The sequence below is a fragment of the Anopheles funestus genome, chromosome 3RL (genome assembly GCF_943734845.2).
Source record: "Anopheles funestus chromosome 3RL, idAnoFuneDA-416_04, whole genome shotgun sequence".
In the NCBI taxonomy this organism is placed as follows: Eukaryota; Metazoa; Arthropoda; class Insecta; order Diptera; family Culicidae; genus Anopheles; species Anopheles funestus.
This window is the reverse complement of record NC_064599.1, coordinates 82,551,960-82,567,572: the sequence shown is the minus strand read 5'-3', so window position 1 is coordinate 82,567,572 and position 15,613 is coordinate 82,551,960. Positions and strand designations below refer to the sequence as shown.

The 15,613-nt window shown below is 47.2% G+C and overlaps 4 protein-coding genes across 14 annotated transcripts in view; 2 read left to right on the top strand and 2 right to left on the bottom strand.

Annotated features, from left to right (window-relative positions):
• Positions 1 to 7: 7 nt before the first annotated feature.
• LOC125771767 (eIF-2-alpha kinase GCN2) lies at positions 8 to 5,748 on the top strand. Its single transcript, XM_049442731.1, has 6 exons — positions 8 to 298; positions 444 to 601; positions 672 to 2,932; positions 3,019 to 3,888; positions 3,955 to 4,549; positions 4,628 to 5,748. The coding sequence occupies exons 1-6, from the start codon at positions 242 to 244 to the stop codon at positions 5,604 to 5,606; spliced, it is 4,920 nt and encodes a 1,639-aa protein (XP_049298688.1). The 5' UTR covers positions 8 to 241; the 3' UTR covers positions 5,607 to 5,748.
• Positions 5,749 to 5,789: 41 nt separating this feature from the next.
• On the bottom strand, positions 5,790 to 8,660 carry LOC125771778 (pre-mRNA-splicing factor syf1 homolog). Its single transcript, XM_049442810.1, has 2 exons — positions 8,440 to 8,660; positions 5,790 to 8,372 (listed from the first exon to the last, which is right to left on the bottom strand). The coding sequence occupies exons 1-2, from the start codon at positions 8,479 to 8,481 to the stop codon at positions 5,811 to 5,813; spliced, it is 2,604 nt and encodes an 867-aa protein (XP_049298767.1). The 5' UTR covers positions 8,482 to 8,660; the 3' UTR covers positions 5,790 to 5,810.
• A 70-nt stretch (positions 8,661 to 8,730) lies between these two features.
• LOC125771782 (uncharacterized) lies at positions 8,731 to 13,128 on the top strand. Of its 5 annotated transcripts, none has more exons than XM_049442830.1 (5): positions 8,731 to 8,832; positions 10,040 to 10,593; positions 10,888 to 11,158; positions 11,224 to 11,772; positions 11,841 to 13,128. In XM_049442830.1, exons 2-5 carry the CDS (start codon positions 10,444 to 10,446, stop codon positions 13,043 to 13,045), a joined length of 2,175 nt encoding a protein of 724 aa, XP_049298787.1. In that variant the 5' UTR covers positions 8,731 to 8,832; positions 10,040 to 10,443; the 3' UTR covers positions 13,046 to 13,128. The 5 variants fall into 5 exon arrangements, with proteins under 5 accessions (XP_049298787.1, XP_049298786.1, XP_049298784.1 ...); XM_049442829.1 differs by having other exon boundaries at positions 9,770 to 10,593; XM_049442827.1 differs by lacking the exon at positions 8,731 to 8,832 and adding an exon at positions 8,955 to 9,651 and having other exon boundaries at positions 9,770 to 10,593.
• Positions 13,129 to 14,345: 1,217 nt separating this feature from the next.
• LOC125771763 (low-density lipoprotein receptor-related protein 1) overlaps positions 14,346 to 15,613 on the bottom strand; it is an 80,963-nt gene continuing 79,695 nt past the window's right edge. For all 7 annotated transcript variants that reach the window (XM_049442715.1, XM_049442721.1, XM_049442718.1 and 4 more), the window contains one exon: positions 14,346 to 15,582. In XM_049442715.1, coding sequence (XP_049298672.1) covers positions 15,397 to 15,582 — 186 coding nt within the window. In that variant the 3' untranslated portion in view covers positions 14,346 to 15,396. The remainder of the gene's footprint in view (positions 15,583 to 15,613) is intronic.

Here is a 15,613-nt window from a genome sequence, read left to right as displayed (position 1 = left end):
GAGAATCTGTAGTAATAAACACGAGCAGCTCGCGGGTATGTTTTGTTTTGATTATGGATGGAAACGTCAAGCGAAAACGCGACAGCAAGCAAGCGCTGCGCATTCACGAATCAACGGCGTTTTATCAATGAAATAGTGCTTATTTAGACGAAAACATTGTTTCATCGTGAACGTGATTACAGTCCCGTTAGCAACATGCCTGCCAGCGCGTAATTTGTCGATCGTCGATCGATCTACGGCAATGGCAAAGAAAGAAACGATTCGTGAACGTCAAGAAAACGAGCTAGAGGTGATAAAGGTAAGGGTAAAAGGAGGGTGAGGACCGTGTGCCAACTGCCGGTAGCCGGCCGTCCATACCACATAGCATATGGTGCGCTACAGTTTGGCGATGACGTTGTTGACTCACCTGCCTCGGTGGCACTTTTTGGTCCTTTTCCGTGTAGTCCATTTTTCACGATGAAGTTGAAGATTTGCGGCCGAAGAATGGGAAGTGGAAGCCTTTGGAGTTACGATTGCATCTTACACCGCAAAGAGGATCTGCTAAGGAGGCATACGTGAAGGCGGACCTGTACATCATCTGCTCTTCAAAGTATCCAAAGTGGTGCGTAGGATCTGTTTTTTTTATTCAGTAGTACAGATGAGTTACAATTTTGTTTGCATTATTTGAACAGCCCACCGAAGCTAGAGCTGAAAAATGTCGTCGGACTGTCCGACAGCTTGGTACGCGAGTTTACCGAGAAACTCCAACAGCTGGCCGATGATCTGAAAGGTGAAGTGATGATTTTTGAATTGGCCAACACAGTTCAAGCCTTCCTGCATCAGTACAATGTACCACCGAAGGGTAGCTTCTACGATGAAATGCTGGCCAACCAACAGAAGCAAGCACTCGCCCGACAAAACACGTTGCAGGCCGAGGAAAACCTGAAGCGGCAAGCAATGCAAGACGAGCTGCAGCGACGAAAAAAGGAACTCGAGCGTACGAGAAGGGAATCGCGCCAGAGCTTAAACGACTCGAGTCCGATGCATCGATTGCATTCTACCTCTTCAACGGAGAACAGTGATGGTGCGTTCTGTTTCGATCATCGGCGCAGTGAGTTGCTTAACTTTCGCGGTGGTCGGAAAGTGCTTCGGGGCTCGTGTCTGGGACATTCTCAACGCGGGTGTATCGCGTACGCCGGCATTGATCAGCAAACTGGTGAACTGGTGTACCTTACGGAGTGGACGCTGTATTACGATAGTGAACCGATGGCTGAAAGTAGAACCGTTCGAGGCCGACCGGTGGAAACGGTTGTGGGCGATATGGAGCGATTGATGGACAGTTTAATCCCACTGAAACACAAGCATTTGATCGCGTACGAAGGCATCCTGTGTCGGATGGGCAAAGAAGCTTTGACATTGTTTGTGGTACAGGAATTCATTCTCGGGACAAGCCTGTTCAGTATTTCTGGTTCTCTCGGTTGGAGCGTTGAGGGCGCAAGTATGGTCGCTAAAGGAACGCTGGAAGCATTGATCTACCTACACAACAATGGTGTTTCGCACGACAATCTGTCCGATTCGACCGTGTTTATGGACAATGCGGGAATGGTGCGTGTTGCCGACTTTCGTTTGATACCGTACATTCAGGAGCTGGGAGAAGGCCACCATTTGCTGCACCAGTCGCTTCGTAGTTCCGATTTGCCAGCACTGGGAGGGTTAATTGAAGCCCTTCTTGCACCTCATTCGGAAATGAAAGATTTCGTCGAAAGGTGTAAATCGGAACGAACTATCTCGGCAACCGAGCTGCTTGATCATCCGTTTTTGCGACCAACACTGATGCAAACGGATCACACAACAGCTGTCGGTCAGCAGCAGCTTACAGTGGCAGTGCAGAAAACTCAGCACGGCAACGGACAACGATCGGAAGCTGGCCAGCAACATCTCGTGCCATACATGCCACTTGTAATGAATGGGACCGGTGCCGGACAGGAAAAGTCCCGCATTCAGACAGAGTTCGAATTGCTTTCCTATCTCGGCAAGGGAGCGTACGGAGATGTGCTGAAAGTGCGTAACAAGCTGGACAACCGTGAATATGCGATCAAACGTATACGGCTGCCGGCAAGAAGCAAACAATTTTACAAGAAAATGATCCGCGAAGTGGAACTGCTGTCTCGACTAAATCACGAAAATGTCGTACGGTACTACAACAGCTGGATGGAGGCAACGAGCGCATCGGAAATAACGGTCACCGATACGGATGGAGAAATGGCTGGTACACTTAGCAGCTGCGATTGGTCCATGACAAGCAGACCGAAAAGAAGAACCTCACGTGTCCGCCGAGGCACTGCTGGCACGGATGTGGTGAAGAAAGCGCTCAGCGATAAGAATATTGATTGCTTCGTAGACTTCATGCCCAACGATTCGAGCAGCGAAGACGACGATGACGATACAAATGATCTCGATGAGGAGAGCAGTAGTAGCAGCACTGATGAGAGCAGTGATTCCATCGAGGATCACCGTAACTTGGGCGATCAAAGCATTGACGACAGTTCGGGAGGGATAGAATTTGTAGGATCGAACGGTGAGGCACCTTCGTACAACAGTTACGGTGAAGATTTGCTGGAACCGAGCGCTGGAGGTGAAAACAAGAAGGTGGCCGCCGTTACGACACACACTCTGCCCGAGGTGCTGTACATGTACATCCAGATGGAGTTTTGTGAGAAGAGCACACTGAGGACGGCGATCGATGGCGGCCTGTATCTGGATATAGATCGCGTTTGGCGCCTTTTCCGTGAAATCGTGGAGGGTTTAAGCCACATCCATCAGCAGGGAATGATCCATCGGGATCTGAAGCCGGTGAACATTTTCCTCGATTCGCGGGATCAGGTAAAGATAGGCGATTTTGGTCTAGCGACAACCAGCATTCTGGCCCTTCAGAATCAAGGCCATCAAAACGGTATGCCTGATGTGAAGACAATAGACAATTGCCCTACAAAATGGATGATGTAATATTTTGTCCCTGTTGGTTCTTTCTATTTTCAGCACCATCCATCGTGGTAGTGGGAAATGCACTACCGGGCAAGTCCTCCGACATTGGTTACTCGCTGACGGGCAAAGTTGGTACTGCATTGTACGTGGCACCAGAACTAACCGGCAATGCGTCGCGTTCCACCTACAACCAAAAGGTCGATCTGTATTCGCTCGGTATTATACTGTTCGAAATGAGCTCTTCGCCACTAAACACTGGCATGGAGCGCGTTAAAACGCTGATGGATCTTCGCTCGGAAATGATTCGATTGCCCGAAACACTTCTTGCCGATGCGCGCTACAGTCGACTGGTGCAGGTAATCCGCTGGCTGTTGAATCACGATCCGCAAAAGCGTCCCACCGCGGAAGAACTGCTCTGTTCGGATCTTGTGCCGCGTACACGTCTCGAAGCCGAGGAAATACAGGATGTGGTGAGACACATCCTTTCGAATCCTCAATCACGGCACTACAAACATCTGATAGCGCGATGTTTTGGGCAGGAAAGTGATCCTGTCTGTGAGCTAAGCTACCATTTCGACATGGTACCGATGGTACCGGTACTGCCACGATTCGATTATGTGAAAGCGAAGCTGGTGGCTCTCTTTCGGAAGCATGGAGCGATTGAGATCGTTACGCCATTGCTGACGCCATATACAAAACAGCACGCTTCCCGGTCGAACACGGTAAAACTTATGACCCATTCGGGTAGCGTTGTGACGCTACCAGACGATCTACGCGTACCGTTTTTGCGGTACATCGCGCTGAACGGTATCAAAAACATCCGTCGCTATTCGATCGGGCGTGTGTATCGCGAAAAAAAGGTATTCAACTTTCATCCGAAGCAACTGTACGAGTGCGCATTCGATATTGTAACTCCTAGCCGGGGTAAATTTCGTGTCCAAGAGAAGATTTATTTTTCACACCTTTACTAACATTTAATCGTTACTTTAGGACACCTCATTACTGATGCGGAACTGCTAGCAATTGCGACGGATGTAATGCGAGAGCTGGATCTGCTTCAAGGGCGAAACGTTTTCTTCCGTCTCAACCACATAGGACTGTTACGGGCGATACTCATTCACTGCAATGTACCGCCGGACAAGTACCGTGAATTGTTCGAACTTGTGGCCGAATTTCTCGATGAAAAAATATCGAAATTTCAACTTTCGTCACTGATAAGCGCATTGATGGGAGGTGCCACTGCTAAGGTAAACGTTAGCTATCTATGTGACGCCCTGCAGTTAGAGCTATCCTCTGTTAGTCTGCTCGGCGGCAGTATCCTTAAGAGCATTATCCGTGGCAAGGGTGAGGCAGCAAGTTTGGCGAAAGTGGCCGTCCGTGATCTCGAAACAGTGGTTGCTTCGGCACAAAATATGGGTGTACAGTGTCCACTGAATGTGTGCCCTGGTCTGCCGGTGAATTATGAGCGAGCAAAGACGGGTGGAATTGTTTGGCAGATGCTGGGTGAGCTCAAGTCGAAGCGTAAAAATCCTCTGACGACGATCGCTGTCGGTGGACGGTACGATGGCAAACTGGGAGAGTTTCAGTTAGTATTGGTTTACATTTTTCCAATTGTTTGGTGTCATTCGCATGATCGCATTAATTGGCTTCTTTCTAATTGCAGAAAATCCGGAATAAACAACGGTCTGCAAGTGCCGAAAGTGGATCTAAGCGGTGCCGGATTTTCCTTCCTGCTCGATAAGCTTGTTAATGCAATTGCTCCTACGGCCGGGTATGAACCGATCGAGGTGATGATTTGTGTGACCGGATCTCGACCGCAGCTTAAAGAGGTCGCCCAGATCCTGCGACCCCTCTGGTCGAATGGTATCAAAACGTGCGTGATGGAAACGAGTGCTGGTGCGGTGGATGATCTCGGCAAGGAAGCAGGTGCCAATGTGGTCGTACTGCTAGGCGACGGTGGAGAACTACGTGTGCGTTCGTGGAATCATGATCGCTTTCAAGAACGGCATGTTACCCGTCCAGATTTAATGGCATACATTCTGCGTACGTTCCGTCGGTCGGATGTGACCACGGGCGAAATTTGCCAAACGCTGCAAACCACCTCCCTCGGTGGGTCTTCAACGTCTGCGTCCTTTTCTTATTCATCGTCGTTTACGGCCACCTCCACGTCCGCTTCGATGAAGCTCAGTTCAGCTGCGTCAGCGGCCGCCAGTCAACAGCAACCGATCAACAACTCTCCAGCAATCGATCTCGTGTTTCTTACGAGCGAGAAGGTTAACACGAGTAAAAAGCGCCGCTACGAGCATCAGGTTGAGCATAAGCTATCACCCGTCCTGTCAAAGTTTCATCGCAAGGAAAAGGTCACGCTCATTATGGTGGATTTGCCAAGTGCACCACTGCGAGGGCTAGTGGGTTTGATTGATCCCCTCGAGTGTGGATCCCAGGAGGACGATGATTTGATGCCCGGGGCCACCAGCGATCGCATGGAGCTACAAAGCCTATGTGAACGGTATCCCAAGTACAAGCGGCAGCTGATGGAAATCTACAATGAGATTGTGGACCTTTTCGCCCAAAGCAAGGGAACGACACCGATCGTCGGATTGTACAGTGTTATCGATACATTCTGCCGGTTGATCCTGTGAGGGAAGCAGATGTTTACGCCACGTTTTACAGTGTGGCTTTTTATATGAATCATTGTTTTAGATGTAATCGTGTAAAAAGCGATAAAGCGTATATAGATCGTTATTATATATAAAATGAACAAACATTGTATTTTCCATTCAATTTTTTACTTACACTAGTTGCAAAATGATACAATTCATCCGTTTTCTCGCACAAGTGGCTCTTTATTCGTCCATTTCATTCTCTTCTTTCTCTTCCACTTCTCGACGAAGGCTGCCGAATACTTTCGCCGGAATGCTTTGGCGTTCAATGGGTATCTTTTTGCTGACATCCACACTACCACCACCATCACCTTCCGTGGCATTTTCTTCTTCGTCTTCCTCATCTTCCTCCTCCTCGTCGTCGATGTCTATTTCATCGGGATTAACCACACGATCGTCCTTTGACGCTCCTCCTTGTGTTTCACCACGCACAAACATAATGTTTCCGCCCGTCGCACCAACGGCCGCTATTGCCCGGGCCGTTGTTTCGGCCGCCTTTACCTCCAGTGCACGCATCGCATCCTTCGGGGGTTCGCCGGTCGTAACGGCTGCGTTGATCAGTGCCGCCGACATCATGTTGATTTGGGTGTTGTATGTCGCTTGAATCGATCGCTTAATGCGCAACATTTCTCTCATCGTGTCCTCATTGCCGTGACGGATTTCGAACTCCTTCCACGTCTGCCAGAAGTCAGCGGTTACGCGAGGATCGCACATTTGGCTGCAGTGGGCGTAGATGGCCCGTGCACGATCGATCTCACCCAGCTTCGTTTCCATCTCGGCGAACAGGACGCACATCTGGCGCGAGTCCGCTTCCGGCAATACCTCGATCGCTTTCTCGTATATCTGGCGCGTGCGCGGAATGCCATAGATTTCGGCCGCCTTTTTAATGTACAGATTGAACATTGCGTACATTTCCTCTTCCTTGACAGCGGTTGTGGCTCGCTCGTAAACGGCCATTGCATGCCGTGCCAGACCGTGCTGCTCCTCTAGCTTTGCGTACAACAGATACAGATTCTTGGCCAGCTCCGGTGGACAGCCGTCTAAACACTGTTCGAACAGATCACGTGCTCGCTCCAGCTTCTGACCTCCGTAACGGTTCAGGAACTTGGTCAGGTACGTGTTCCAGATGTCGTACACATTGGGCCACTTGAACAGCGCGATACCCTTCTCGTACGCCTTGAACGCTTCCTCGAAGTAGTTGTGTTCCTCCAGAAACATGCCGTAATTGATGATGATTTGTGGCGTGCAGATCTTCAGATCGATGATGCGATCGTACACCTGCTTGCACGTCTTGAACGTACCGAAGCTTTCCTCCAGGTCCGCATACATAGACCACAGTTTGAGTGACTTGTACACGCGCATCTGCACCGTCTCCGTGTCATCGTGGTAGGCCACTTTTCTCTTCGGCATTGCCGTCGCACGTTGCATGATGCGTAGCGCCTCTTCGTACTGCTCCTGGCGGATCTCCATCTCGGCCCATTCGCACCAAACACTGGCCAGTTCATCCACCTTTAAATAGTCGACTTGGACTGCTTTCTCGAACACGATTCTCGCATCGGCCAGCTGTTTGTTCGTCTCGTAAAACTTTGCGAAAGCCACCCATAGTGTGTAGAGTTTTCCGACGGCCTGCTTCGGTTGCACTGTATGCACTGCTTCCGTGTACGTGTTGATGATTTCGTGAGGCTTTCCTTCGTACAGCTCCACCCGCTTGTGCCACTCGGCAACGTTGTGCGGATTCTGGCGCAAAAGCACACTGTTCAGCAGCAGCAATCGACGTTCCATGAGATACTCGAACCGGGCCATTCGGAGTTCCACATCGATTTCATGGTCTTCGGTTGGGTTTGGGTTGCGCTCCAGGATCTCCATCACCTTGCTAAGACTTAACTCTTCGAACTGTGCGTACGCATCGAATACCTGACTGAAGTCGCGCACGGTCGTTACCGTTTGGATGGCTTCCTCATAGATGTCTCGTGCCCGATCAAACAGCCCACTGCGTACATAGTAACCGGCGAGCGAATTCCACAAATGGCCTAACTGATCGGTGTAGCGTCGCAGTCCACCCCGGATGATGCCATCCACGTTGAGCGAGTGCACTTTGTCGGGATTTTTGGAAATTAATTCACAAAGCTCGTTCCACAGCTGATGGTTCGATTTGCCGTGCTTGGACACGAAGTTCTCGTTATCAACTATGCTGGCAAGCTGCTGCGCTGCCTCATCCAGATGGCCAATTGATTGCAGAAACTCGACGTATTCTTCAGCGTCTTCGGGACACAGCTTCAAGTAACGGCGCCATACACGAACCGCCGTTTCGGGGATATCAAAGCGCTTCAAAAAATCCAAATACAGCGGCCAAATGCGATGATGCTGGGTGATGGGAAGTGCTCGTAAGGCGCGATCGAATACTTGCCGCGCGCGCGTTATCTTGCACTGGAACGTCATGAACGAGCAGTAGTCCATCCAGATGCGGGGCATCTTATGCATGAACACGAGCGCACGCTCGAACGCGTTGTTCACCTCCTCGTACTCGCTGTCCGTAATGCATTTGCCCTTCACTTGCTTTCGGAGCGTTTTGAGGTAGTTGTACCACAGCTTGTAGGAACCGGGAAGTTCCTTCAGCGCTCGCTCAAACACCGTGTTGATAACGAATCGAGGCGCGTTTCGTTTGTGCTCCACATAGCGCATCCAGTGCTTAACGGAGTAGGCATTACGAAGGATCTCCTCTTCATACGGTAGGTCATCTTCGTTCTGAAAGTCAGCCGACAAGAAACGCTTATGGAATGTGCTACAATATGCCCAAGTTAAGAGTACTTACGAAGAATACTTCGGCCAGGTTCACTTCCGATGCGATCGGCATGCTCGTACGCTTTGAAATACCCAGTTTGATACACTATTTTGCCTTTTTCAATTGTACAAAAGTTGTGTTGTATCTGCCTCGTCTAATAACCATGAAGAACCGGTAAACAATAGCAATTGGCGCGAATGACAGTTCGAAGGCAGTGTTGCCAAATAAGCATGCATTGGCTTTTACAATGATTTTCATCAGAATGTGATCAATTTTTGCATAAATCAGTGTTTTTAATCAGTATGATACTGAACGTGATTCATAAATATGCTCAATAGTGTGCAGAAAGCTTCTCTACTTTAGTTAAATTAATTCAGTGATGAAAAATAGTGATACAATTCCTCACCATTCACGAATAATGGGGTATGTTTTTTTGTTCGTCCTCTGTCGTGTTGTTGTATCATTTATTGCTCACCCTTCTTGCTTAGGGCGCATGATTACGGTTACTATGTTGCTATTTCAACACCCCCAATCTTTCTATTACCATCCCCCATCCCATTTTGGCCCATCTTCCGCTAGTTGCGTTCTGTCAGCAGAATCGGGAAAAAGTAGCGTCGCGTTCAACGAGCTCCCGTAGGAGAGCTCCCGTAAGACGTGTTCAATTGTTTCGTGATGTGTTTTATAAGTTTACAATAGTTCCTTTGCCATAGTTTTGAGTGTTAAATGATTTCGCTGGATGTTTCCTAAAATAGCGTTTTTGATTCGGATGTGTTTTTTTTCTACATTGTCGTTGAGTGCTTTCTCCACCTCGCAGCTGTGTATTTTGTCAACAAACCAAATAGGGTGACCAGCACGTAGATAGAAATGTTGGGAAATGCTGGGAAATCTCGGATGTTCTGAGGAAGATTTCTACTATGGCTGGCCTACAGTTCATAGGATTTGTTGTTACCGCGTTTGCGATGAAAGAGATGGAATGTATAAATAATGTGCAAATTCATCATTTTACTCTTATCGATTGTTACCAGCTAAAAGCATAGAGTACTTCGATTATAATTTATTTATTATCACCTTTCGAACTACGGCCCGATCGTTTCCGTTTGTTTTGAATGTTTGGACAAAGAAAAAGTTCAGAAGTAAAAACCGATGTGTAAAGTTTATTGTTTCTGTTATTTTGATTTTGCTTAGTAAAGTAACGAAACAACCAACGCACTAGTAAACTTAAACAAACCGGATACTATTTCGGTAAGTTTACAAATGGCGGGAACGTGTTTGAAGCGTCACCCAGTCAGCACGTGCACGTTTCCATGTCTTCCACATTGTGTTAAACGTGGTAAACAGTTGTGTATTTTTATCACTGCAGATAAGCGATAACGCAGCTCGCATTCAGAAAATCAGCTGACCGACGATGAAACCGAAGTCGCTTTTGCTGTAGAGACGTTTGCTAGACTTCGAGCAAATTGCACTTGAGCTTCCTCCAGCGTGCAGTGATTGAGTCCGGTGCCCAGGTGCGGTGCGGTCCTCTAGCGCAGAGACACTTTTGATTATGTAAAAACGTGTTGAAGACCGTTTGCAGTCGCTTCCCCGGTCGTATCAGTGTGATACACCGGATCGTTTAAACAATCACGCCCAGATTAACTCTTTCAAGGGCTACCGGTTGGGCAGTAAAAAAGAGGTCACAAACGACGACGACACTGTTTGATTCGGGCAGTCGAGCGTGACAGAACAACATCAAATAAACCACCGAGCAGTTTAGTGTGCGCTTACCGTGCATGTGTGATAATGCAATTGGGGCCAAAGTACGGTCGTTTTAAGATTCGGCTACCAACGGAACCGACGGAAACGAATGAGTGAAGTGTTACTAGCGTTAAGCAATTGTGCCAAAAAAGTGACAAAAAAGCAACATTGCTCAGTGATTGAAGAAAGACCAAAGTGTACGAAAAATGTGCTCCAATCACTAACGGCCAAAGCCAATCTCCAATGTAATGCAGGGCCACGTGAACTGCAACAAAGCTGTGCACCGTCTGATTTGTCGTTATGGAAACCACTGCTAAATCAGCAATGGCTGAGAGAAATGGAAATATGAAGGGATTTAAGCTAGAGCCCTCATCGCCACCACTTCAGCGAACCAAAGCACCCGACGGAGGCTGGGGATGGATGATTGTATTTGCCTACGGGCTTGCCAATGTAAGTACAAATGTTGGATCTTATCGCGAACGGATGCGGAAGCTTTCGGCAACTTTGTCTCACATGTCGCGGATTTGCTTATCGTGTATCGTATGGGATTTTCGTCGGATTTAGTTTTCTGTTTGTGTCTTGTCTCGCAAATGAGCTTCCTGCCGTGTAATGACGCGTGCACGAGAACCGTCCCACGTTCATTAAAAATGTCTCAAAGATAACCATAAACCCCATACATTTGCTGCTGAGATAAAATAAAAGGAACCAATACATATGATGGCGCGTGTTCTCTTTCGCACATAGATCATGATCGTACCGGTGCTGCAAAGTTTCGGGCTAATCTTCAGAGACACCTTTCTGGAGATCAATATTTCTGCCACCAAAGCGTCGATCATCATTAACCTAGCTTCAGCTGTTGGCATGGCGCTCGGTTTATTCAATGGGCCACTGTTGCGAAGGTACGGCTTCCGAAAGCTGGCCGTGGCCGGTGGATTCCTCTTCTCTGCCGGCTTGATGCTGACCTCCTCGGCGGTACATTTCGCACACTTCATCATTACCTACAGTATTATAGCATGTACGTTTGTTGCCAGCTTTTCGTTCCAAGCAGATGAGCTCACTTAAATGTCTTTGCATTCACAGCTCTTGGGATGGGTTTCTGCAATTCGTCCTTCTCGCTCGCGTTAAACACATACTTTGTAGTGCGTCGAAATAAAGCCGCCGGCATTGCGATGACCATCACCGGATTGGGCCCGATTCTGTTGCCCCAGCTCGTGTCTCTTCTGCTCGGTCTGTACGGTGCGCGTTACTGTCTGCTAATTATTGGTGCATTGGCCACGCATATCATTGTCGGTGGTTTGCTTCTGCAGCCCGTCAAGTGGCACATGTTGACTATACCGGCCGTACCAACGGATCATCTCGATGCTGCAGCAGCACTGTCTTGTCCACCGGTTGAGGTTAAAATTATGCCAGCGTCTGAGGATTGTCCCGAGAAAGGTATCGAAGAAACGCAGGAGGAGGAAAAATTGCTGGAAAAGTGCAGTTTCATCGATTACGACGTAGATGCACAGAGTGTCTACGGGTTTGAGCTGACGTCACAGTTACGACAGCGAGAATCGTTCTCTCAGCCGCCGGGAGGATGTATGTCCAATGCTTCAGGTATGCATACGATTCATCGAACAAAAAGCGAAGGTAAGAAAGTTGTTTTTCACGAAGGTGCTCGCTCACTTATATAACTATTCTTCCTAAACTAACTGCAGTTCTTGCTCCGGTTCGACGATGTCCTTCTGAGACGCGTTCTCTGAAAGCTGAACTAACGTCAGCAGAAGAACGACCCTTACGCTGGTTCCAGTCGGGCTCGGTGGAAAGTGTACATCTCGGCAGCTCATTAGCCATGTGGGACGATCGCGACTCATCGGTTACATTGGCCGAGGATCGTTTCGTGCAGTCGGAGGAACAGCAACAGCGTCGTCCATCAGCTCACAGGCGCTTCTCGAGCTTTATTAATGCACGATTTACACCGCTACAGAAACGTTGGTTCGAAGGATCGGCCGAAACGGTCAATCTTGGTAGCTCGATGAAGATCTTCGACGAACGATACGCTGGACCAAGGCGTGGTTCCCTTGGTAGTGGTGTACCAATGAGCGGCGGAGGAAAACTACCGGCCCTTAGCGAAAACCAGGGCCTTACCGATGAAACATCCCATCTGCCATCGATCGTGCGGCAGCTCGAAAATACCAAAGCACCCTTACCGTCCACCGTGCCAAATGATACCGCCACCGGTGCAAAGTCGGAAGGATTTTTTACCAAAGTGGTCAACATGTTTGATCTGACGCTGCTGCAGGATAAAGTGTACCTGAACATGATGCTGGGCATGTCGATAGCCGTATTTGCGGAAATTAACTTTTCTCTGCTGACACCTTTCATCCTGGGCGATCTGGGATACAGCACGGAGCAGATCGCTTCAATCATGTCGACGCTGGCGTTGGCCGATCTGTTATTCCGCTTCATTAGCCCGTTCGTGGGTGACTTCCTAAAGCTTAGCCCGCGTATCATGTACATGATCGCACTGTCTATGCTGATTGTGACGCGGTTTAGTATTCTACTTGCGCGATCGTACGACGAGATGGTGATCGTAGCGTTCGGACTCGGTGTCGCCAAGGGTGTGCGATCAGTGTACATGAGTCTGGTCATACCGAGCTACATACCGCTCAAACGGTTACCGTCGGCATCGAGCATACAGATGACCACGAACGGGATCGTGCTGATGACGATCGGTCCGTGTGTGGGAGCGTTACGCGATTGGACCGGCAGCTACTCGAAAAGCATCATTCTCATCAACGGATTTACCATTGTAACGCTGGTGATGTGGAGCGCAGAACTAATATACGTACACCGTTGGCGTAACCGCGCCAAACAGAAGGTACCACCAAATTCCGCTGCCGTAACGATTATCGTTTCCTGATACTCGCCCGTGGCAATACTTTTTCTAACCTGTGTTCTCATCAGTGCTGTAACAATAAAGAAAACAACGTCAATCAAACCAAAGAGGTTTTTTAAAAATTACAGTCTTTATATTTTTTCTTAACATTTGTTCGTTCACCTCCGTCGAACTCGTAACGGGCAGCAATGAGTCGTGCAGGAATCATGCAGTTTGATGCGGAGCGATATCCATAACGATATTGGTTTGCATACAATTAGTTGACCGTCTCTGTTGCCTTCTGTTTGCATCTTAAAACCATTTTGTTTACGACTCAGATAGAACTTATTTAGCGTGTGTGAAATCTTACGTTTCGTTTAAAATTTCTACCTCCATCACACATGGTTGAATTTTCTACTTTGTGTGGAGCGCCCATGGACGGGCAGCACCCATGCAGGGAAATGGCAAACTAAATTGTTTACTCTACTATCTAGGTTTGGTTTGAGTATGCGCTCGTATTTTCGAATGATTGTTCTCTCCGACTTTGTATCTTCTCGTAAGCATTTCAGTTTTAGTTAGCTAGGATCAAAATGCTTATTTCATCTTTGTCAATCTGTCCACCAACAACCGAATAACAAAACAACCTCCACAGTGGCGTTCGAATTTTTCGTTATTAAAAAAACATGGTACTAGCATACGGGTTACAACTTCATTTCGCTACAGGCTACGTACTATTTAAAAGATGCCATCGTTCTTACCGTGTGCTAATGCTTTTCGTTTACAAAAAGGGAGAAAAACAAAATACCACAAACAGCCCTGTTTAGAAAATTCTACATGCTTCCCCTAGTGTATGTTTGCGTCCGGACATTTTGTCTAAACTACATCATCTAGCGCTGCCTCGTTTACTAAGCGAGTCGAAATCGTAACATTCGATTCGATTAAACAAAAACAAAGTACTGTACAAACTGGTGCGAAGTTTTCGCCCTCGCCATCGGTATCGTTGTATTGTTGTTTGTAAATTGATGTTTGCGGTTTGCTTTTTACCTACGCTGCACATATTTCTTCCTCTTATGGCCTGTGTACTATTAGTGTTGTGCCTCTGAGATAGTTCAAGCGCTAAGCTAATCGAAGGGAAGCAAGCGAACGGGAGACGAAGGGACCTAACGTGCCCCAGCTCACAGGATTACACGATAGTTCCTTTAATCTATAGCGATTGAACTAGCCTCTGGGGGTATTTTTATTTTAGCTATTTATGTGATAAAAATAAAAAAAAACTATTCAATGCAGATGATCATATCCACACTAATGGTAATGATCATTGATGAAGATATATTAGAAGAAACCGCAATTCTTTGGCGATTGCACCAGAATCCTCCAAAACATGCTGTATACTATGATTTGATGTAACCACAAGAATATCGGAAGCAGCTAATGCATCCGAAAAAGATTTCAATGAAAGGCAAGAGACGAAGACTTGTTTATACATCATCGTACATAAACAAACCATCGATAGTGTCTAATAGTAATATGTTTGATCATAATTTCACCGCATAAATAACAAGAAAAATGTAACTAAAATGATACCCTGAGCTAGCTAATAGCTATAGGCCTATTGGGTCTATACCTTCGGAGGAATTATGAGCAAGCTTAGCGCCGTGAAAAAATACGCAGAGTTCACCCAAATGAGCTATCCGACACAACACTATGTACACAACATTTATCTGGCAAAGCCGCACGCTACTTCCGTTTCATAAGCTTAACTATTACTATTATTGTTAATGTCTGAGTTGTTCGCCCGTTCGTTCCCTGCCTGAAACAGACTTTAAACATAAGAAATCTCTTCAGGTGCATCACATCTAGCCTGGTGTTGATTAGTTGTAAAAAAATGAAATTAATATGAAAGCTTCACGTATGAGGGAACAGCTGCACAACGTTGAAGAAGAGAGCACCTCCTTTCTATAAATTACTACAAAATGTTTAATTTCTCACGCTTTCCATCGTTCTCCTTGTCGCCTTCGCTATCTAACTATACATCCGTCTCTTAACCTTGCCTTATTGACTTAGCATTAAACTTAAACATGGAACGTTAAATACAAAATCATTTCATTAAAGCTCGTGGTGATGCGATTTTTGTTTGTGGCTGTTTAGCGCGTAACTCACTTAAGGCCACGCGTTTTTCCGCATGCTTTATAGCCATTTCGTTATTGTTCAATAGTAAAAACAAAACACAAAAGGTAACTAAAGCATTTAGTACCCTTTCCTTAGAATCATCGTTAACGTGCGTTAGTAGCGATGCTGTGGTTACTGGAAGGCAAATCCACCAGCCACGACGGTTTTTGGGCGAAGATAATAGCCTAAAACCGTCGCTTCAGCAACTGCTACTATTTCGTTCGACATCATAACAAATCGGCCGCAATCGTGTCTTCCTGAGGATGCTGAAGAAGACCTTTCTTCTCTTCCGGTGCGGTGGAGCTAGTGGTTAGCAGCGGATGTGCACTGTTTCCAGCGATCGTTGACGAATCGCTATGCACATTCACACTCCCGGCATACATCTGCTCGTACACCGGATTACCGAAGTGCACCTTTTAAGTAGAAAAAAAACATTACTTTATT